The sequence below is a fragment of the Pristiophorus japonicus genome, chromosome 1, assembly GCF_044704955.1.
Source record: "Pristiophorus japonicus isolate sPriJap1 chromosome 1, sPriJap1.hap1, whole genome shotgun sequence".
NCBI lineage: Eukaryota > Metazoa > Chordata > Chondrichthyes > Pristiophoridae > Pristiophorus > Pristiophorus japonicus.
In genome coordinates, this window is record NC_091977.1 from 467,589,689 (window position 1) to 467,612,570 (window position 22,882).

The 22,882-nt window shown below is 47.5% G+C and overlaps 1 protein-coding gene across 4 annotated transcripts in view; it reads left to right on the top strand.

The window, feature by feature from the left end:
• tmem67 (transmembrane protein 67) overlaps positions 1–22,882 on the top strand; it is a 432,102-nt gene that overhangs the window by 127,856 nt on the left and 281,364 nt on the right. For all 4 annotated transcript variants that reach the window (XM_070893974.1, XM_070893984.1, XM_070894002.1 and 1 more), the window contains one exon: positions 13,289–13,394. In XM_070893974.1, coding sequence (XP_070750075.1) covers positions 13,289–13,394 — 106 coding nt within the window. The remainder of the gene's footprint in view (positions 1–13,288; positions 13,395–22,882) is intronic.

Below are 22,882 nucleotides of genomic sequence, written 5' to 3' on the forward strand. Positions count from 1 at the left end.
CCAAAAGGTTTCTTGCAGACACAACAGGTCAGTGCCTTTAAAATACTACAACAACTGCTGCAATTTCTGCTGCCCCGCTCAGTCCGTTCATATTGATCGAGACCATTGTAATCATTGCTCCTAATAAAAGAAGTGTGCCTGCTCATCCTCCCATCATTTAATCTCTGGCCCTGCCCTCCTCTCATTCTCCATCCCAACATTTTGGCCAGCTGTTACTTTCCACTGCAGCCTCCGGCTCTTTTTCACCTCCTCTTTGAACTTCCCCTGCCGTTTCAGCGTCTTTCTTACATTGGATTTAGGCTGCGGAGCTGCTCCTTCTCCTTCCTTCTGCCCCTCACTAACCTTTTCCTTTCTACATGATGCCCCCCATTCCATGTCTCTATCCTCCTATGACTCCTTATTCGCAAACTCTTCTATAATCTCCCATCCCTGTTCCCCGTCAGATACGTAATCTCCCTTAGAGAGTCTTCCTGCTAACATGGTTTCTCCTACAGTGCCACTCCCTTCGGTCTCATCACCGCTGACTCTTACTCTCCATTTCTTCTCTCTCTGGGACAATGGCACGTCTCCACCAATCTTGCTCCCTTTTGGTGCCTTTGTCTCCCTGCTCCCAACCTGCTGCCTCTTTAAGGCTCCTGCCTCTTGCACCCTCTCCTTGTCTTGTCCCCTCCTGGTCTCTGAGATGTACGACGCCCCGTCTTTCTTTGGAGTACTTACACTTACCTCGCACCCCACTCCCGCCTCCACTCCCCTATGGATACCTGATTCTTTAGAGAGACGGCGAGCCATATTATGGCTCAACTCTGTCCTTGACCCTGTTTTCTGCTCTGCAATTTTCTGCCTCTTCTTCCACTCTTTTCTCATTCCATTCGGTGGCTGTGTCCTCTGCCTGCTCACTCTACTAGCCATTCTACTCGCACCTGCTCTTTCTCCCATCTCCTCGTCACTCAAGGGGCTTTCTTCTGATCACACTCACAGCTGGTGGGGCCTTTGTGACAAACTGCACAGCTCTCTGCCTTGCAGTTCCGAGCAATGTGTCCAGACTCGCCACAGTTATAACAGTACAGGTCTGAACAACTTCTTTAAAGATGGTCATGCCCAAGACAGTAATAGCAAACCTTCACCTGGTTATCATGCAGTACTGCACTCCTTCCATTGTCTCGAATTTCATACTGTAGGGTAATGACTTCACCCCCTCTGGGAACCACACCTTTACATAATGGGTTCCATCTGGGTTCGCAACATAAACCGGCAGGTTTAAGAATGAGCCCACCACCTCTTCAGAATACAGCAGAGATACATCCAAGTATTTCTCACCAACCTTCAGGCTCAGTAAAAGTCCTTCCGCCTCTTCTCAGCCACTGACTGTCACTTAGAATCTAACATTTGGCTTTAGTCGGCAAGCCAAGCAACTTCCCTCACTGCATTCCTAATGTACTGCCTGGATGATATCCCAAGCTCGTATCTCTTTATCCTGACAGTGAACCACCATCATGTTTTCTTTTCCAAACCTCCTGGGGTCCCAACACAAGTCTTGGGGCCTGTTATTCTCCCTTCTCAAAATATTTTCTCCCCTGATTAAATTCATCATAGGAGCATTGTCCTCCGAGGGGCCCAGCACTCCAGCCATCTGGTTGCTGTTTATAGGAGGATAGATGCACCAACATCAGTGTTCTCGCTCAGGCCAACATCCCCAGCATCGAATCACTGACCACACTTGACCAGCTGCGTTGGGCGGGCCACATCGTCCGCATGCCCGACACGAGACTCCCAAAGCAAGCGCTCTACTCGGAATTCCTACACGACAAGTGAACCCCAGGTGGGCAGAGGAAACGCTTCAAGTACACCCTCAATGCCTCCTTGATAAAGTACAACATCCCCACTGAATCCCTGGCCCAAGACAGCCCTAAGTGGAGGAAGAGCATCCGGGAGGGCGCTAAGCACCTCGAGTCTCGTCACCGAGAGCATGCAGAAATCAAACGCAAACAGCGGAAGGAGCGTACGGCAACCAGACTCCCCACCCACCCCTTCCTTCAACCACTGTCTGTCCCACTTGTGACAGTGACTGTCATTCCCATATTGGACTGTACAGTCACCTGAGAACTCACTTTAAGAGTGGAAGCAAGTCTTCCTCGATTTCGAGGGACTGCCTTTGATGATGATGGATTATGGGCCAAAAATGCCCTAAAATTTGAAAAAAAGCAACCCAAAACCCACCACCAACTTTGTACAAACTCACTCCAACCCTTGCAGTAATCAGCAGTACCTGCTCACTCTTCGCCCCTCCCAGCTAGAGAGTGCTACCCACTGAGCCATAGCTCACACTGCAGTGTAACCCTTGTGCAAACCCTTACTTCCCCTTTTAACAGTGCCTTTTCCTAATTTACTGCTCCTACGTAGTGTGTCCCCAATGGCTCCAGCAGGGCTGGTGGAAGGCTGCTGAGTGTCGGTGCCAGAGACTACAGATGGCCTTGAGGACACCTTCGACCAGCTCTGGGCCTGGCTGAATGACAGGCAGTGACAAGGGCAATGGCGGAGTGATGGTGGTGGGATCAGGAATGCTGTCATCCTGAGAGAGCACAGCAAGTTCCTGCTCGACTGACACAATGGCACTCCCCGGGACAGCACCTCAGCATCCCTACCAATCTGCTGGAGCACAGCCTGCTGCGACACCGTGAGATCCCCAGTGGACTGTGGTGGACCCAGCGTGGCATTAAATTGAGACTGCATGAGAGCAGACTGAGACTCGATGACACCAACCATTGTCTGCATTACAGCACTGAGGGGGAGAAACTCGGGGTACAAACGACTTTTCTCCTGAGTCGCTGCTACTGACTCCTGAGAAATTGCGTGGGAGTTTAGCGGCAGCGGTAACTGGTAACGCCCTGTTCCAACTGGTAGCTCCCCGCTCTGCTGCGCCGGTGATGACAATGACATCGTGCGCAGTGACTCATTTTCACCCCGGGTCAAAAATTTGGTAGCAACCGCTGAAGCTGCCCGAAACAGGCCGTTTGCGGGGAGAAAATTAAAGGGGAGTTGCCGAGTTCAAAATTTTAAAAATGGGCGACTTATGTCCTCTTTGATCACGTGGTCCGTGCCACAATCTTGCAGCCTGGCACTCCGCTTGTGTGCCGGGCTACTGCCATGGCACCCCACTCCCTAGTGGTCCAGGGATGGTCCCAAATGCCACCTGCAGAGTCAGCAGCTTGGCCCTCCTCTTTAATGAAGGGTGGAGCCCTGTCTACGCGGCAACGCTACGCATCCCACCACGTAGCGCTGCACCCTTCGCCGAGACCTTCTGCCCCGTTCGTGCTCCACAGGGCAATATTTTGCGCTCCACTTGCTCTTCGGGACGAAAAGCCAAATATAGGTCACGGGGCGGGACTTCCATGCTTGCCGCAGGAATTGCCGCCTCCCGGCTGTTACTGCCACAATTTCGGTCCGTAAGACTTTGGTGGCTTCCGTCTGTGCTGGATTGGATACTGCCACATCGCCCATGGCACGTGTCATGAGGTCTGGATCCTCACGGTCTCTCTGGGAGCCCACCATTCTTTGCAGAGTGGAAATGATGGGCTCCATATTGTGCGCAGAGCTCTGTGCAATGTTGGAGGCAGACCCCTCCATGCTCCTTACCATTTCCAAGAGGCTCTCGGGCACCCTTGCCTTTGTACCCATGATCTCCATGTGCACGTCTATTACTCTTCCTGTGAACGCCTGCTCATTGAGGTCCTCATCGGAGTCCTATGCAGCAGAACTCGCCCTCCGGGGAACTGACTTCCAAGCTACCTTTCCCCCTGGCCTTGCTGCTGCCCGCTCGTCCTTGGTGGATCACTCAGTGCAGATCCTTCTACTAAACTTGCTTCTAAAGATTGCGTAGTGCAAGTATCTGAGCTGGTGCCTGCAGGTGAGACAAGCAGTGACGCAGTGCTTTGTTCTTCCACCTCTTCTCCCGCCTCACTCTCACTGGTCATCTGGTTGCTGATTACCTGAATTCATGAAGGCACAAGACTCGCGTTAAGGTGAGGGCAAGGTGCAGACACTGAGCAAGGAATGCAGACAGTATCAGGATCTGGAAAGTGGGAAATGCTTGTGGTGTGAGGGGGAAGTGGGATGAGAGAAGGAGAGGGGTGAACATACCATTGTTGCCCCAAAGAGGGTCAATGTCGCCAACGGCCACGGCGACCACTACCTGGTGCCCAATGACTGGGCAACGCCTCTCCAGGTCTGCAAGATGCTGGTTGTCTGTATCATTTCCGCCTGTTCTTTGCTGCTCCTCCTATTGTGAGCCATCTTGGCCTGCAAGGGAAAGGAAAGTGTGTGAGTGAGAGTGCAGCTATGTGTTTGGGAGATGTGGCTGCCATAGTTGAATAGGTGTGATTGTAGGCAAGGCATGAAATGTGGATGTGAGTTTTAGTGGTTGGAGATGCTTGGTGGGTGAGTGGTGGAGGTGTGGTGGTTTGTGCAGTGTGTACAGGCTGAGGTTCAGATGCTAGTATGTAGGACCTATTGAAGCATGTATTCATCCTAACCATCCGAGTGAGGTCATTGAATTTTTTACGACACTGTGAGGCTCCTGATGACCGCATTGTGCTGGCCGAGACCTCCTGGGCCACTTCCCTCCACATTGCCCTGAAGACCTTGGGCAATGGCCTCCTTCCAGTGGCCAGGAACAGCACTGCCCTCCTTAGTTCCACTCCTGCGACCAATGCCTCCAATGAAATGGCGAGCTGTCTCCCTGAGACTGGGATCAGCCATGACAATAACAGGTTGCGTTGCTTCCAGGTCACCTTCAGAGCCAGCAATATTGAGAATGAGAGTTTGCAGAATGATGGAACCTCCCCTTTAAGAGCTGGAAAAAGCCAGTGTGAATGATGATTTCCGATTGCAATGCACCTGAAATTCATTATTGCTCTGCTGGTAGAGCTCCTGTAGTGCCCTAGTGAGGTCATTAGCACTTGATTTAGCCCTCCAGTTCTTTCTTGGAGTGCTAACAAACAATTTACCAGGAGGTCAGAATGATTAGCGCCTGCTGCTACTTTTTCCACTTTTCAACATTTAGTGCCCAAACTGGGGTGCTACTGAATTTCTAGCCTATTATATTCCAGGGAATACAAACTTTGTTTATGTAATCTCTCCTCATAATCTAACCCATGGAGACCTGGGGCTAGATTTTACACTTTTTTTGCATGCATAACGCCCACTTAACATCCATTTTACTGCTGAAATGATGAATAATGCCCAGATATCACCCATTTAGCCACAAAATGGAAACTGACATTCCTCGGACACTTATCGGCGAGCGTTACTTTCCACATGTGCGTAACGCCGGAAAAAAATAATACCGTCCGCCCACTTTTTTTGGGCAGTATCATCAGAATGGGCGAAACCAACGGCCATAATATCACCCAGCGTTACTTTCCGCATGTAATTAACGCCGAGATTCAATAATACCGACCGCCCACTTTATTTTGTCGTAAAGACCACATTTGCTGAAACGAACACCCAGGAGATTGCCCAGCGTCACCACCTCACACACATCTCGCCCACAATATCGCTCGCCCAAAAAAACGGCAGGAAAAAGTGGAACTAACCGGAACTACTCACAGCAGTATGGATGCTATGTTCTAAATCACATGTCGCATCATTTAAAAGGCTGCTCTGCTTCAACCTCTGGGGAGTTCGGATGTACTCTGGAGGTCTTTGGAGGTGATATGAACATCTGAACAAATATCTTTATCATACTGTGGACGATTGGAATTTAATAGGTGTCTTCGTCGGGTCATTCATTCTTTGTGAGCAATTGGTGGAAAACAGATAGCTATTGGAATGGGGCCTGTCCTTTCTCACCCTCTCTTGATGACCAATTACATGCTGCAGACTCGAGATGGCAGAAGGTACGCTCCACAGCATTATGTGCCCAATACAAGACGTGCCAGACTGAAGAGGACCCGAAGTTACACTCCCCGCAAGTACAAAGAGAATCATTCTTACCTCAACTTGCCCGACATCACTTGCCTTCGGAGACTGCGCTTCCACAAAGAGTTATCACTGAGGTATGCCAGCTCATTCGGGGAGATCTGCAGCCTGCCAGCACAATCAATACTGCATTGTCCGTCGAGGTCAAAGTCACTGCGGCACTGTAGTTCTACGCGTTGGGTTCTTTTCAGGCCTCAGCTGGTGACATTTGCATATGTCTCAGCATGCCACACATTGCTGCATCAGACAGGTCACTGAAGCCCTGTATGCACTCAGGATGGACTTTATCAGCTTTCCTATGACCACGGAGGCTCAGACTGAGAGGGCTCTAGTATTCTACCGAATAACTAACTTTCCCAAGGTGCAGGGAGCAATAGACTGTGTACGCATCGCGATGCGGGCACCTTTTCAGGATGCAGAGATTTTCAGGAACCGCAAGGGATTCCACTCCCTGAATGTGCAACTCATTGTCGACCACCAGAAAATTATTATGGCAGTGAATGTTAAATTTCCGGGCAACATCCATGATGCTCACATCCTGTGTGAGAGCACTGTATCTGACTTGTTTAACAATCAGCCACAAGGTCAATGTTGGATGCTTGGTGACAAAGGATATGGCCTCGCCACCTGGCTGATGACCCCCCTGCGCGACACCCACACCGAAGCCGAGAGATGATACAATGAGAGCCACAGCGCCATTTGCAATATCGTGGAGAAAACCATTGGAGTGCTTAAGCAGCACTTTAGATGCCTGGACCACTCAAGAGGCGAGCTCCAATACCACCCTGAGCAGGTAGCTCAATTCATGGTGGTGTGCTCCATGCTGCACAACTTGGCTATCGGGAGGGGCAAGAATTGCCAGAAGGGTCTGACAGTCCACCTCAGCAGAGAGAGGAAGAGGAGGATGAGGAGGTGGACGCTGACATCAGACCAATCAGGCTGACGCTGAAGCCATGCCCCTGTCCCCCTGTAGACCGCATGAAAGGGCCCGTGGTGGCATCATAGCTGCAAGACTCTTACATCAGGAGCTCATAAATGAGCGCTTTGCCTGAAAGAACTTTAGTGGTATTTACAAGGCTGACATGCTGCTGGGTGTGCAGGTCATACATCAATGGTGGGCATCACCTTGGTGACAGTTAAAGTTTAAGTTGATTGAAGATAATTGTAATTATATCCTTTGATGTTAAGGAATCACCAGTGTGTAACAGTGCAGCTATCTGAGCCAATGCACAACAAGGTTTTGTTAAATAAAAAACATTTAAACCGAACATTTGTCTGAAATCCTAAGTATTTCTGTAAAAACCAAACCTTCCCCCCGCCGCTTCTCATACCCACCTCTACCTCTTCCCCTTCCCCTCCTGACTCCAAGCCGCCTGGCTGAGGAGCTCCTCAGGCACTGCTTCATTGGGGGGGCGGGGGGGTGGGGCGGATGACAGCCGAACCGCTGCTTGGACGGATACGGGAGAGGACAGTTCTGAGGTGGGAATGTGCTCCGAGCCAGAAACAAGATGTTGCTCCTGGCTCTCATGTGTCGTTGGCAATGGGGGTGCGGCACCTTGGGGTGCTGTGCCGCACTCTGGGACCACTGGGAGCCTCTGCCACCAGTGTTCCTGGCTAACAGCTCCAGGGTCTTCTCCATCCCTTCCATGTTATATATTATTTGTTGGAGAAAAACTCAGTGCCAACTATATTCTTGGTGTTTAGTAGGCTTTTTACTGCTGGCGAATGTCCCTCGTGCCTTCCACAACAGCCAAACAAGCACACACCACATCCACACACGCTTTCAGTCCCTCTCTGCTCCCTCTCTCTCTGTCCCCTGCGCATGTAATGATGACCCCGACCTCCTGAATCGCAGGAAACATGCGTTGCCATGCCGTTGCTAAGGACGCGACACTTTACGGCAGAAGGTCAGAGAGATTTAACACTAACGCACATTTCATCTCGTTCGTGGTAATGCCCAATTAAAAAAATGAAGACTAGGGGCTTTGAGAATGGGCGACAAGCCAGCGATTTGAAAACCCATTTTTACCGCCTATGCTGGAAATAACGCTCATTTTTGGGATTCTGCACAAAAGTGTAAAATCTGCGCGGCACTCATTCCAAGGCCAATATATCCTTTCTAAGGTGCATGCCCAAAACTGTACACTCTACTCCAAATGTGGTTTAACCGGGGCTTTGTATAGATGTAGCAAAACTTCTTCTCCTTTGTATTCTAGCCCTCTAGTTATAAAAGCAAACATTCCATTAGCCTTTTTGATTATTTTTTGTACCTGACTGGTACATTTTAGTGATCTGTGTACATGGACCCCTAAATCTCTTTGGACCTGCACTGTTCCAAGCTTTTCACGATTTAAATAACACTCGCATCTATTCTTTTTTGGTCCAAAATGGATCACCTCAGACTTACATATGTTGAAATCTATCTGCCTCAATTTTGCCCAGTCACTTAATCTATCAATTTCACTTTGTAATTTTATTCTCCCATCTACACTATTAAACAACCAATCTTTATGCCATCCTTCATTGCCTACATTACAACAGTGACTACACTTCAAAAGTATTTCATTGGCTGTAAAGTGCTTTGGGACATCCTGAGATCATGGAAAGACACTGTATAAATGCAAATCTATTCTTTTCTTGGATATATGAACCTCTATTCTGTTATCTAAGTCATTAATAAATATAGTCAATAGTTGAGGCCTCAGCACAGATCCTGATAGGACACCACTAGTCACTTCCTTCCAATTCGAGTATATACCCATTATCCCTACTCTCTGTCTTCTACCATCTAACCAATCTCCTAACTAGGTGAATAATTTTCCTTCAAAGCCATGAGCTTTAATTTTAGCTAACAATCTCACATATGGAACCTTATCGAATGTCTTCTGCACATCCATATAAACTACATCCATAAACATTCCCCTGTCTACTACTTTAGTTAATTCCTCCAAAAATTCCATTAGGTTCCTTAGACATGATCTACCCTTTACAAATCCATGTTGGCTCTCTCCAATCAGCTCAAATTTCTGTAAGTACTCAGTCACTCTGTCCTTAATTACAGATTCCAATAACTTCTCCACAACAGATTTCAGACTGACAGGTCTATAATTTCCTGGTTTCTTTCTCTCCTACCTTTCTTAAATAATGGAGTTACATTTGCAATTATCCAATCTAAAGGGACAATTCCTGAATTGAGAGAGCTTTGGAAGATTATAGCTAAAGCATCTGCAATTTCCTCACCTACTTCCTTTAAAACCCCGGGGTGTAAACCATCAGGTCCTGGGGATTTGTCAGTCTTTCGTGCTGCTATTCTTTCTACTACTGTTTCCTTGCTTTTGTTAACTTCAGTGAGTTCCAGTCTTTGATTCATTATTAATTTCCCTGGAATATCAGGTATATTATCCTCTTGCTTTATTGTGAAGACTGACACAAAGTAAGTATTCAACAATATAAACACAAAATGCTGGAAATAGTCAGCAGGTTAGGCAGCATCTGTGAACACTGAATTCAGCAGCCAAAATTTTGCTTTTCAAAATGGAAAAGGCTATTATATTTTATAGTCCTCACTAAAGATACTTAACCCATTTTGGAGTTTCCTACCTTATGTATATCTTCCAGTATCTGCTCAATTTGTATGTCTCTTATCTAATTTATAAATAAATTTGACTTTTATCTAATATACTGTATCTGATTACATAGCATGAGGCAATGTTTAATTCGGTACACAGATTATTACGATAGGACGATTGTTTAGTATAGGTTCAAGTTTGTAGGAGACAAAGGTCCACTGATGATAACTACTTTGAAACTAGATTGTTCTTGAAAATCCAACACTTCTTAATAAGATGCTCATCAAAGATGGTGACTTCATTGACTTTCACAAGAAGGTGCAATTAAACTTTTCCATGGTATTTGTGGAGAGATGCACAGAATTTCTCAATTTAGGAGAATACTAAGTGGATGTACTTATAAATTATTTTGTGAATTATCTTTCTTTGACCAAAGAAAGCACATCCCAGTCTGTTGAAGATAATGGCGTGGAAATCCTGGTCTCCCCGGATCCGTACAGAGTTTCTACAGACCCGAGAAGGCATTAGAAAAGACGATCTTCAGCATGCAATGTGCATGCGCCGAAAACCGGCTTTTCCGATCTGTCAAGTTTCTGGCTTGTCAGATCTCGCGCATATCGGGAGCGAGGACATTTGCAAAGGCAAGATTGCGGGATTTACGCATATCTTGCCCACAAGTGTCCTCAAAACTTTTGCGCCTGATAAAAGCAGGCGCATAGCCTACTTTTACAGGTGTAAGAGTTTAAAAACATATCAAAAGCATGATTAAAATAACATTTTAAAAAACATGTATATGTTAAAACCCTGCCCACTCAGGAAATTTTATTTTAAACCATAATTAAAACTTTTTTTAAATCGGCAAATTTTTTTTCTTTGAAAAACATTTCTATCAACTTTAATTTCTATAGTATATTTATGTGAGGTGTTTTTTTAATCTTTTATGTCATCATCATAGGCAGTCTCTCGGAATCGAGGAAGACTTGCTTCCACTCCTGAAGTGAGTTCTTTGGTGGCTGAACAGTCCAATACAAGAGCCACAGACTCTGTCACAGGTGGGACAGATAGTCGTTGAGGGGAGGGGTGGGTGGGACTGGTTTGCCGCACGCTCTTGGCGTTGAGACTCGAAGTGCTCAGCGCCCTCCCGGATGCACTTTCTCCACTTAGGGCGGTCTTTGGCCAGGGACTTCCAGGTGTCAGTGGGGATGTCGCACTTTATCAGGGAGGCTTTAAGGGTGTCCTTGTAATGTTTCTGCTGCCCACCTTTGGCTCGTTTGCCGTGAAGGAGCTCTGCATAAAGCACTTGCTTTGGGATTCTCGTGTCTGGCATGCGAACTATGTGGCCTGCCCAGCGGAGCTGATCAAGTGTGGTCAGTGCTTCAGTGCTGGGGATGTTGGTCTGGATGAGGACATTGATGTTGGTGCGGCTATGCTCTCAGGGGATTTGTAGGATCTTGCGGAGACATCGTTGGTGATCTATCTTCAGCAACTTGAGGTGTCTACTGTACATGGTCCACGCCTCTGAGCCATACAGGAGGGCGGGTATTACTACAGCCCTGCAGACCATGAGCTTGGTGGTAGATTTGAGGGCCTGGTCTTCGAACACTCTTTTCCTCAGGCGACCGAAGGCTGCACTGGTGCACTGGAGGCGGTGTTGAATCTCCTTATCAATGTCTGCTTTTGTTGATAAGAGATTCCCTAGATATAGGAAATGGTCCACGTTGTCGAGGGCCGCGCCGTGGATCTTGATGATTGGGGGGCGGTACTGTGTGGCGAGGACAGGCTGGTGGAGGACCTTTGTCTTACGGATGTTTAGCATAAGGCCCATGCTTTCATATGCCTCAGTAAATACGTCGACTATATCCTGGAGTTCAGCCTCAGAATGTGCGCAGACGCAGGCATCGTCCGAGTACTGTAGCTCAACGACAGAGGTTGGGGTGGTCTTGGACCTGGCCAGGAGGTGGCGAAGGTTTAAAAAGCATCCCACTGGTTCTGTAGTTTAGTTCCACTCCAGCGGAGAGCTTGTTGACTGTGAGGTGGAGCATGGCAGCGAGGAAGATTGAGAAGAGGGTTGGAGCGATGAAGCAGCCATGTTTGACCTTTGTCCGGATGTGGATTAGGTCTGTAATGGATCCGTTGGTAAGGATAACGGCCTGCATGTCGTCGTGGAGCAGACGAATGATGTTGACAAACTTTTGGGGGCATCCGAAATGGGGGAGGACGCTCCATAGACCCTCGCTGTTGACAGTGTCAAAGGCCTTGGTAAGGTCGAAAAAGGCCATGTATAAGTGCTTTCCTCAGCTGTCGCGCTGCAAATATCATGTCCGTTGTACCCTGTAGGGGACGAAATCCGTACTGTGACTCCGGGAGGAGCTCCCCGGCCACAGTGAGAAGACGGTTGAGGAGGACTCTAGTGACAACTTTCCCAGTATTGCTGCAGTCAGACTTGCCCCTTTTTTAAAAGATGGTCACAATCACTGCATCTCTGAGATCTCCCGGCATGCTCTCCTCCCTCCAGATGAGAGAGATGAGGTAATACTTTAGCACCTCTCCGCCATACTTTAGCACCTCAGCAGGGATTCCATCCGCTCCCCTAGCCTTGTTGTTCTTGAACTGTCTATGGCTTTTCCTGCCTCGTGAAACGTTGATGTTTCACTGAGGTGGTGGCGGGTCGCATGCTGCGGGATGGAGTTGAGAACACTCGAGTCAAAGGCAGAGTCTCAGTTGTTTTATGTTTGGGTATTTGGGGGGTGTTTCTCATTCATAGTAATAGGAGTTTCAGACCTATGAAGCTCCTATTACTATGAATGAGAAAATACTTTACCGTGATTGGATGTCCAGGCCCACGTGATTCCTGCAGACGTCCCAACGTGAACATGCTCCATTGCGCAAGAAGAGAAGGCCTCATGTCCAGGATCTCTGGCGGGCATTAAACCAAAAGTTAGGTGCGCATCTTTTCTCCTATTTTTATTCGAACGTCCGCGGAAAGAAGAATCAGGGATTTTTGGGCCAATACTTTCTGCATTGAAGAGGAAGTGTAAGGTAGAATAGTGAATTCAGTCTCAAATCAGGTACAGAAACCAAAATAAAGAGAGGGGAAGAAAGATTGGATTAAGAGAGAGAGAGAGAAAAAAGAGACAGAAATTGTTTAAAAAAAATTATTAAATATTTTTTAACCTCCAACATCAATTAAAAGCTTAAGGAATGAGAATCCACACTTGTAACACGTGCAGTATTTTAAAAATGCAACACAGTAGATAGAACAAAACACAAGCATATTATTCAATTCTTTGCAATAGTCAGACTTCCCCTTTAAATAATAATTCTTCATAATTACTCTTTGACTTCTAGAATAGACTGCTACAAATTGCCACTCATTGAAGTTTAGAAGAATGAGAGGTGATCTTATTAAAACATATAAGATTATGAGAGGGCTTGACAGGGTAGATACAGAGAGGATGTTTCCCCTCGTGGAGGAATCTAGAACTAGGGACTTAGGGGTCGCCCATTTAAAACAAATATGTTCTTATCTACTGACTCCACCAAAGCAATCAAAAGGGAATTCAGCAATGCATAGAGCGATATGTATTTGGAATAGAAATAATATAAGAATAAGTTGAAAAATTATTTCATTTTGAACTGGACAGACTGAATGCTCTTTTCTTATTCTCACATTCTTGTGTACCTATTGATCAACAACAGTCATTATTTATATCAAATATGCTGAAAATTTACTTTTATTTCAGGCGAAAGAATTTGCCCTGGTTGTATTATGATAGTCAATATGGTTTAGCATCTAGGAATCTTGATCAAATACCATTTCCAAAAGTATTTCATTTCAAATCCTCTCACGTAAGTACATCATTTTAGTACATTGACTCATTGATGAGCCGACCTAGAGTGCATATAAATTAAATTAATATTGTTTATGGACTTACCAGCAAGTCTTAAGGTTTCAGAGGCTCCAAAGCTTGGTTATTTGCAAAGCAAATGTCACTTAAAACCTTCCATGCCAAAGGTATCAGGATTTTAGCACTTAAACATGGCCAGGATCACGGATAATTATCAGAGCTGGTTTGTCCAAACAGCTCCCCAGCTCGTGCAGTATAAAGAAAGAAAGGGATGGATATTTGGTTGTCTAGCGCCTTAGTTAGCGGCCCGGAGGGGCGTTAATGCGAGCATAATAGCTTACCGACCGGGCATGCAGCTTTCTGCGCCCCACCGTAAAATTTAGTGCCTGGCTACTGACTTTCAGTCAGATCATGATGTCAGTCCTGGTGCAACGACCACGCGAGCGCCCTGCTCGCTAAATGAGGTGCGGGCGCCTCATTTAGCCACCGCCCCTAATCACAACTGACAAAACAGTCAGTACAACCTTCCATAGTCATTAACTGGTGGCTACTTAAAGGGATGAGGAAGCACTTCCCTCGGAGGTTACAGTTAGTGCAACGTTTACAAAGAACACGGTGCATGAGCCTCCGAGTTTGCAGCGACAGACCTAACATTACCAGCTTGCTAACAACTGAAGTTGAAAACTTTAATAGATGCTTTACAATGCCACCAACGTTGCATTCTACATGTTCTAGTAAGGCGGCGTCAAGATCGGAGGGCGGTTGGCCATGTCAGCAGGCGAAGGAGGAGAGCCCCTAGATGTCAGGGCAGAAACATAGAAACATAGAAAATAGATGCAGGAGTAGGCCATTCGGCCCTTCGAGCCTGCACCACCATTCAATATGATCATGGCTGATCATGCATTTCAGTAACCCATTCCTGCTTTCTCTCCATACCCCTTGATCCCTTTAGCCGTGAGGTCCACATCTAACTCCCTTTTGAATATATCTCACGAACTGGCCCCAACAACTTTCTGTGGTAGAGAATTCCACATGCCCACAACTCTCTGAGTGAAGAAATTTCTCCTCATCTCGGTCCTAAATGGCTTACCCCTTATCCTTAGACTGTGACCCCTGGTTCTGGACTTCCCCAACATCGAGAACATTCTTCCTGCATCTAACTTGTCCAATCCCGTCAGAATTTTATATGTTTCTGTGAGATCATCTCTCATTCTTCTAAATTCTATTGAATACAAGCCCAGTCGATCCAGTCTTTCTTCATATGTCAGTTCTGTCACCCCGGGAATCAGTCTGGTGAACCTTCGCTGCACTCCCTCAATAGCAAGAATGTCCTTCCTCAGATTAGGAGACCAAAACTGTACACAATATTCACGGTGTGGCCTCACCAAGACCCTGTACAACTGCAGTAAGACCTCCCTGCTCCTATACTCGAATCCTCTCGCTATGAAGGCCAACATGCCATTTGCCTTCTTCACCGCCTGCTGCCAACCTTCAATGACTGATGTACTATGACACACAGGTCTCGTTGCACCTCCCCCTTTACCAACCTGTCACCATTCTCCTGTTTTTGCCACCAAAGTGGATAACCTCACATTTATCCACATTATACCGCATCTGCCATGTATTTGCCCACTCACCTAGCCTGTCCAAATCACCCTGCAGCCTCCGAGCATCCCCCTCACAGCTCACCCATGCCACCCAGCTTAGTGTCATCTGCAAACTTGGAGATATTACACTCAATTCCTTCGTCTAAATCATTAATATATATTGTAAATAGCTGGGGTCCCAGCACTGAACCTTGCGGTACCACACTCGCCACTGCCTGCCATTCTGAAAAGGACCCGTTTATTCCTACTCTCTGCTTCCTGTCTGTCAACCAGTTCTCTATCCACGTCAGTACATTACCCCCAATACCATGTGCTTTAATTTTGCACACTAATCTCTTATGTGGGATCTTGTCAAAAGCCTTTTGAAAATCTAAATACACCACATCCACTGGTTCCCCCTTATCCACTCTACTAGTTACATCCTCAAAAAGGCAGTAAGGCAGGAGGTCTTACTCCCCACGGCTTTACCGGCAGCAATGCTCCTGCTGGACCTGTCAGCGGAACAGTGTGCAAGACGGCTGCACTTCCGAAATCCTGCCTTCTCCTGCAGTGAAGGTCACGGTGGCACTCACCTTCTATGCCTCCGGCTCCTTCCAGGCTGCATCAGGGGACTTATTTGCCATATTGGCTGGAGGAAAACTTTTCTCAAAACTGGATCTCACATCTGCGTATATGACGCAAGAATTGACCGACGAGTCCAAGCCACTCACCACCATCAACACACATCGAGGCCTTTTCATGTACAATCGATGCCCATTCGGCATCAGGTCAGCAGCTGCTATATTCCAGCGCAACATGGAGAGTCTGCTCAAGTCCATCCCAGGGACTGTTGTATTTCAAGATGACATACTTATCACGGGCAGGGACACCGACTCCCATCTCTGCAATTTGAAGGAAGTACTAAAGCAGTTGGATCGAATAGGCCTAAGAGTTAAGAAATCCAAGTGCCTGTTTCTCGCACCCGAAATTGAATTTTAGGGCAGAAGGATTGCCGCTGATGGAATCCGCCCAACAGTGTCCAAAACTGAAACAATCGCCTGGCACCCAGGCCCCGGAATGTCTCAGAACTGCGCGCCTTTCTCGGGCTACTCAATTACTTTGGAAACTTTATGCAGAACTTAAGCACGCTGCTGAAGCCTCGCCACATGCTCCTCAGAAAGGGGTGCGATTGGTTTTGGGGGGACGCCCAGGAACGCGCCTTCAATAAGGCACGCAACCTTCTGTGTTCCAACAGTGTTTTGGCTTTCTTTGATTCAGGTAAAAAGCTAGTTCTCACATGCGATGCGTCAGCGTATGGGGTTGGGTGCATTTTACAACATGTCAATAGTGCGGGTAAATTACAACCCACAGCTTATGCCTCCAGGTCACTTTCGCGGGCGGAGCGCGGGTATGGAATGGTGGAGAAGGAGGCGCTCGCGTGCGTGTACGGTGTCAAAAAGATGCACCAATACCTTTTCGGGGCAAAGTTCGCGTTAGAAACCGATCACAAGCCCTTCACATCTATCCGAGAGCAAGGCAATAAACGCCAACGGCTCGGCGCGCATTCAACAGTGAGCATTCATGCTGGCGTCTTACGATTACACCATAAGGCACAGACCAGGCACAGACAACTGTGCCGACACGCTTAGCAGGCTACTCCTGGCGACCACGGAAGGGTCTGACGAACAGGACTGTGAGATAGTCATGGCAATCAATGCCTTTGAGTCCACAGGTTCGCCCATGACGGGTCGCCAAATCAGAGCCTGGATGACCAACGACCCCACATTATCCCTAGTAAAAAGATGTGTCCTAACTGGTGACTGGGCAGAGGCTCGCGATGCGTGCCCCGAGGAGATCAAACCTGTCCACAGGCGCATGCATGAGCTGTCACTACAAGCAAACTGCCTGATGTGGGGCAGCCGAGTAGTTATGCCTCTGCGAGGCAGAGAGGCATTTGTACGGGAGCTCCACCGCGAGTACCCGGGGATCGTTCTCATGAAGGCCATAACCAGATCCCACGTCTGGTGGCCTGGCATTGACGCGGACTTGGAGCTCTGCGTCCGACGGTGCACCATTTGTGCCCAACTCAGTAATGCACCCAGGGAGGCTCCCCTGAGCCCCTGGCCCTGGCCCACCAAACCGTGGTCGCGGGTGCACATAGACTATGTGGGCCCATTCATGGGCAAAATGTTCCTTGTGGTTGTAGATGCATTTTCTAAGTGGATCGAATGCACCATTTTAAACTTGAGCACCACCTCCACCACTGTGGAGAGCCTTGGAACCATGTTCGCTACGCACGGCATTCCTGACATATTGGTCAGTGATAATGGTCCGTGCTTCACCAGCGCAGAATTCCAAGATTTTATAAGTGACCACGGCATAAATCACATTAAAACGGCACCGTTCAAGCCGGCCTCCAACGGCCAGGCGGAGCGAGCAGTGCAGATCATTAAACAAGGCATGCTCAAAATCCAAGGTCCCACGCTGCAGGGCCGCCTGTCGCGACTGCTGCTGGCATACAGATCTCGTCCGCATTCATTGACTGGAGTTCCCCCCGCGCAACTATTAATGAAACGGACCTTAAAGACAAGGCTCTCATTAATCCTCCCAGACATGCATGAAATCGTTGAGGCAAAGTGCCTAAGCTAACCGAGTACCATGACCGAAATTCGAGGGGGAGGTGGAATGAGATAGGGGACAAAGTGTTTGTGCTAAACTATGGCAGGGATCCCAAATGGCTTGCAGGGACAGTAACAGGCAAGGAAGGAAACAGGCTGCTGGTGGTACAAATGGACAATAGCCAAACCTGCCGGAGGCATGTAGACCAAGTCAAAAGTAGATTTACCAACAACACTGCTGAACCAGAGGCAGACTACAATGTGGAACTCACACCACACCTGGTGGACAGACAGAGGGAACAACCTGAGGAAAGGGCAATCCCCACAGACAGCCCAGGTGAGACACCAACAATCATACTGAATGAAACAGACAGCCCAGGCGAGATACCAGCAATCACACCGAAAAAAAAACAGACACCAAGGCAAACAACTGAACCACAACTAAGATGCTCCACACGAGAGCATAGACCACCTGAGAGACTGAACCTATAAAGACAATAAGACCTTGGAGGAGGGTGATGTCATGTATCTCACAGTACTGTACATAACTGTATCTTACCATGCTATACATGACTGTAACTAGAGATGACCTGTAACCACAAGCTTACCTTATCACCAGGGGTGCACTTGCAGGAGACACTGGATACCTGTCCCAGACAGGTATATAAGGACAGGTCTCAGGCAAGTGTGGAATTCGAGAGCTGTGTAATAAAGGTGCAGGTCCTGAGTGACCTTGACTTCAGTATGTGCCTCGTGTGAATCTGTACTGCAGGGACAGGACTTTACAATATATGCGACTCCTCATCTGCAAAATAGAAAACAACAGACGAGTGGTTAGCAGCAGGGAAGGGGCAGGGTGACATGAGTACGGTCACATTGCGCAGACTTATTTGAAGGACCACCGCTACTGCATTATATGTCGTAGCTACATAACATGACCCCAACCAGCCCGGGGAATTTGCAGGCCTGACTCTCAGTTGTGACCATAGGATCAGCACCCGCACGGGTAGTTGATCTGCCATGGACACCAATTAAGGCTGCCAACCGTTCCTCCAGGTCAGTCAGAGGATAATTATTGGATGGACCACCACCTGTCTGTCGCTGTTCTCTCCGATTGTGTGCAAGCTTTTTCTGCAAAAATTACAATAGCAGTAGTTACCAGAGTGCTCTTATGCTCTTGTGGCACACACAGATAGCTATCAAAGCACTTATATACTATACTGCATGCATTTAATACAGCTTTCTGTTTAATAGCCCTGGTAGTTGCACCTGGTTCATGAGGAACACATCAGAAACATCTTTTAAGATGTCAAAAAGAAGTCTTAATAATGTCTAACGATCATTCATGGCAAATAAGGTGCAACACTAAGCCTACCTACAACCACATGTGTCAGATTTACAATGTAAGTAATCAAGGAGTGCATAAATAAAAATATTATTCCCACGACCCCGCAACAGTCATTCCATCTCTTCCTGCATTGTTGGATGTCGCTGGGGATATCATCCACTGAGGACACGTCCTCAGCAACAACAGTCCATAACCTCTTTACAAGGGCTGGGGAGGGTTTATCTCGACCCCTCCTGCTAAACTCCCCCCATCTACTCTCAATGGCAGCCACAAGTGCCTCATTGGCATCAAGACTAAATTTCCTCATCCTCCGCCTGCTCAGATCGATGTGCTGCATCTTCTCCTTTCTTTGAAAAATCGATGACTGAGAGCTGGGTGTACTGTACTTGCGTGGGCACACCCTGACCCTGATCAGAATCGCGGGGGGTAAAAAAATTGGTGAAAAAAAAATTTGCACATGTGCAGAAGGTCCGTTTTTTTTCGGCGCAAAAAAACCCCATCGTGCAAGGCCGATTTTACCACTACCACATCTGCCGTCATCTTTTTACCAACTTCCGTCATAGTGGTATTTCGGCACTAAAAAAAAATCTATATTTTCAAATACCGCCGAAAAACTGGTGATAGCGGTATTTTACGAATTTCCAGCCCTATGCCCCCTAGTCCTAGATGCTACAGCCAGGGGAAACCATCTCTTAGCATCTACCCAGTCAATCCCGCTCTGAATGTTATTTGTTTCAGTGAGATCACCTCTCATACTTCTAAACTCCAGAGAGTATTGGCCCAATCTACTCGATCTCTCCTCATAGGACAACCCTCTCATCCCACAAATCAATCTAGTGAACCTTTGTTGCACAGCCTCTACGGCAAGTATGTCCTTCCTCAGATAAGGAGGCCAAAACTGTGCACAGTTCTCCAGATGTGGTCTCACCAAAGCCCTGTACAATTGTAGTAAGACTGCCTTACTCTTGTACCCTTACCCCCTTGCAATAAAGGCCAACATGGCATTTGCCTTCCTAATTGCTTGCTGTATCTGCATGCTAACTTTCTATGTTTTCTGTACAAGGACACCTAAATCTAGCTGAACACCAACATTTAATAGTTTCTCAACATTTTAAAAATATTCAGTTTTTATATTCTTCGTACCAAAGTGTTTAACCTCACATTTACCCATATTATACCCATCTACCACCTTATTGCCCACTCACTTAACCTGTCTATATTCCTTTGCAGGCTCTTAGGAGTCGAAATTGGGCTCCTTTGCACCTCCCATTAGCGACTCTGGGTTTGCAAGTGGGAACGGCACGATCAGCAACTCCTGCTAAATTCGGCAGGAGTTTTGTGGCAGTGGTAGGGCATTGCACTCCAATCTCCTTCGCTGGAGACCATGACGTAATCGCTGTGCACATTGCCCCAGTAGCGACCCGGACCTGAAATATCGTCCGTCCGTCCAGCACTGCTGGGCGAAAACACCGACAGCTACAGGAGGCGTGCATCAGGCGGCCGGCTGCTTCGGGGGCTCTGCTTAAAGACAAGGTGGCCGAGGTAAGTAAAAAGAAATTACCTTCTCTCTTGCAGGTTTTTTTGCGGGTGCCTGTCTGTGATCGATCAGCCTGGCACTCTGCTTGAGCGCCGGACTGATTGGGCGGAATCACGGCTGCCATCGGGGCAGGTAAGTCTTTGTTTCCTTTGCAGAGCCTGCAGCGATGGCCCTTCCCTTTAACGAAGGGAAGGGGCCTTTCAACGTGGCAGCCGCCTGCTGCCGATTGTGGTCCAGGAAGGAAGTGGATTGCTTGATTTAGCGTTCCACTTCCTTCTTGGAGCGCAAACACCAAATGTTTTTAAAGTTTGAAATCATTAGCGCCTGCCATTGATTTTTCAAACTTTTAAAAGTTACTGCCCCAACTGGGGCGCTCCCCACTTTCACCCTCTTTGTGTCTTCCTCAAAGCTTACTTTTCCACCGAGCTTTGTATCATCAGCAAACTTAGATACATTGCACTCAGTCACTTGAACTAAGTCATTAATATGGGTTGTAAATAGCTGAGGCTCAAGCACTGATCCTCATGGCACCTCACTAGTTTAGCCTGCCAACCGGAAAATTACCCATTTATCCCAATGTTATGTATGCATGTAAACCTCACCAATATGTAAGACTTGCCACCAGGGGGCATGTCTGTGGGAGACTTAAGGGTCACCTGTGTATCCTGGGCAAGCAGGTATAAAAGGTAATCTACCATGCTGCTTCCTCACTCTGGAGTCTGAATAAAGAGACCAAGGTCACAACAGTTTGAGCTTACAATATTGTCTTGTGGAGTTATACTGAACATAACGAGTAACGGATCACAAACTTTCACACGGTAATGGCTGCCGTTGGTATTCTTGAGAGATTTGTTGAGGGTGATGATTGGGAGGCCTTCGTTGAGCGTCTCGACCAGTACTTCATGGCCAACGAATTGGACAAGGCTGAGACGGTGGTCAAGCGCAGGGCGATTCTCCTCACCGTATGTGGGTCTTCGATATATGGCCTCCTCAAAAATCTGCTGGCACCGGACAAACCAACGGACAAGACTTACACAGAGCTGTGCACGCTAGTTCGGGAACACCTCAAGCTGAAGGATATCATCTTTATGGCCAGGTATCGATTTTACATGCACCATCGCTCCGAGGGCCAGAACGTGGCGAGCTTTGTCGCTGACCTAAGATGCCTTGCAGGACAGTGCGAATTTGCCAGATCTTTGGGGGAAATGTTGCAGGACTTTTTCGTGCTTGGAATCGGCCACGAAGTCATTCTTCGCAAACTGCTGACTGCCGAATCCCTCGATCTGAGCAAGGCCATCACGATAGCCCAGGCTTTCATATCCACGAGCGACAACACGAAACAGATATCTTCACAGAATCGAAGCTCACTGGCAAGTACTGTGCATAAAATAATGCTTTCAGCAGGCAGAACTGTACATGGCAGGACCTACACGACCACAGAGGCCAGACCTAGGTTAACTCAGAGTCCACCGTGAGACGTGAATGCATATCCATTAACACCACGTTGGCGCTGCGGGGGCAGTCATAGAGCCCATCAATGTCGATTCAAGCACTATGTGTGCAAGGGCTGTGGAACAATGGGGCACCTCCAGTGAATGTGCAAACGACCTGCGACTCACTCGCAGAGTCAGGAGAGGATGACCGATCCAGTGAGGATCATGCTGAACGAACGGGAGAGGCAACTCAACCTGAGGATGAAGAGGAAGTATATGGGATACACACCTTCACCACCAAAAATCCCTCCGATAATGTTAAAAGTTAAACTCAACGGCACTCCAGTCTCCATGGAATTGGACCCGGGGGCGAGTCAATCACTAATGAACCAGAAGGCATTCGAGAGGCTGTGGGGCAACAGAGCACAACGACCCAAGCTGATCCCGATTCAGGCAAAGCTGCGCACCTACACCAAGGAACTGATACCAGTTATAGGTAGTGCGGACATAAGAATATCCCATGAGGGAGAGGTGTATGATTTACCACTGTGGATTATTTCAGGTGATGGGCCAACGATGCTTGATAGAAGGTGGATGGGGAAGATTCGATGGAACTGGGAAGACCTCTGTGTACCTTCTCCGGCTAACTGACCCAGAGTTGTTAGCCTGTTGGAAAATGATCACCAATGCATCCACTATTTCTAGGGCCACTTCCTTAAGTACTCTGGGATGCAGACTATCAGGCCCAGGGGATTTATCGGCCTTCAATCCCATCAATTTCCCTAACACAATTTCCCGCCTGATAAGGATATCCTTCAGTTCCTCCTTTACACTAATATTTCCGGAAGGTTATTTGTGTCTTCTTTCGTGAAGACAGAACCAACGTATTTGTTCAATTGGTCTGCCATTTCTTTGTTCCCCATTATAAATTCACTAGAATCCAACTGCAAGGAACCTAAGTTTGACT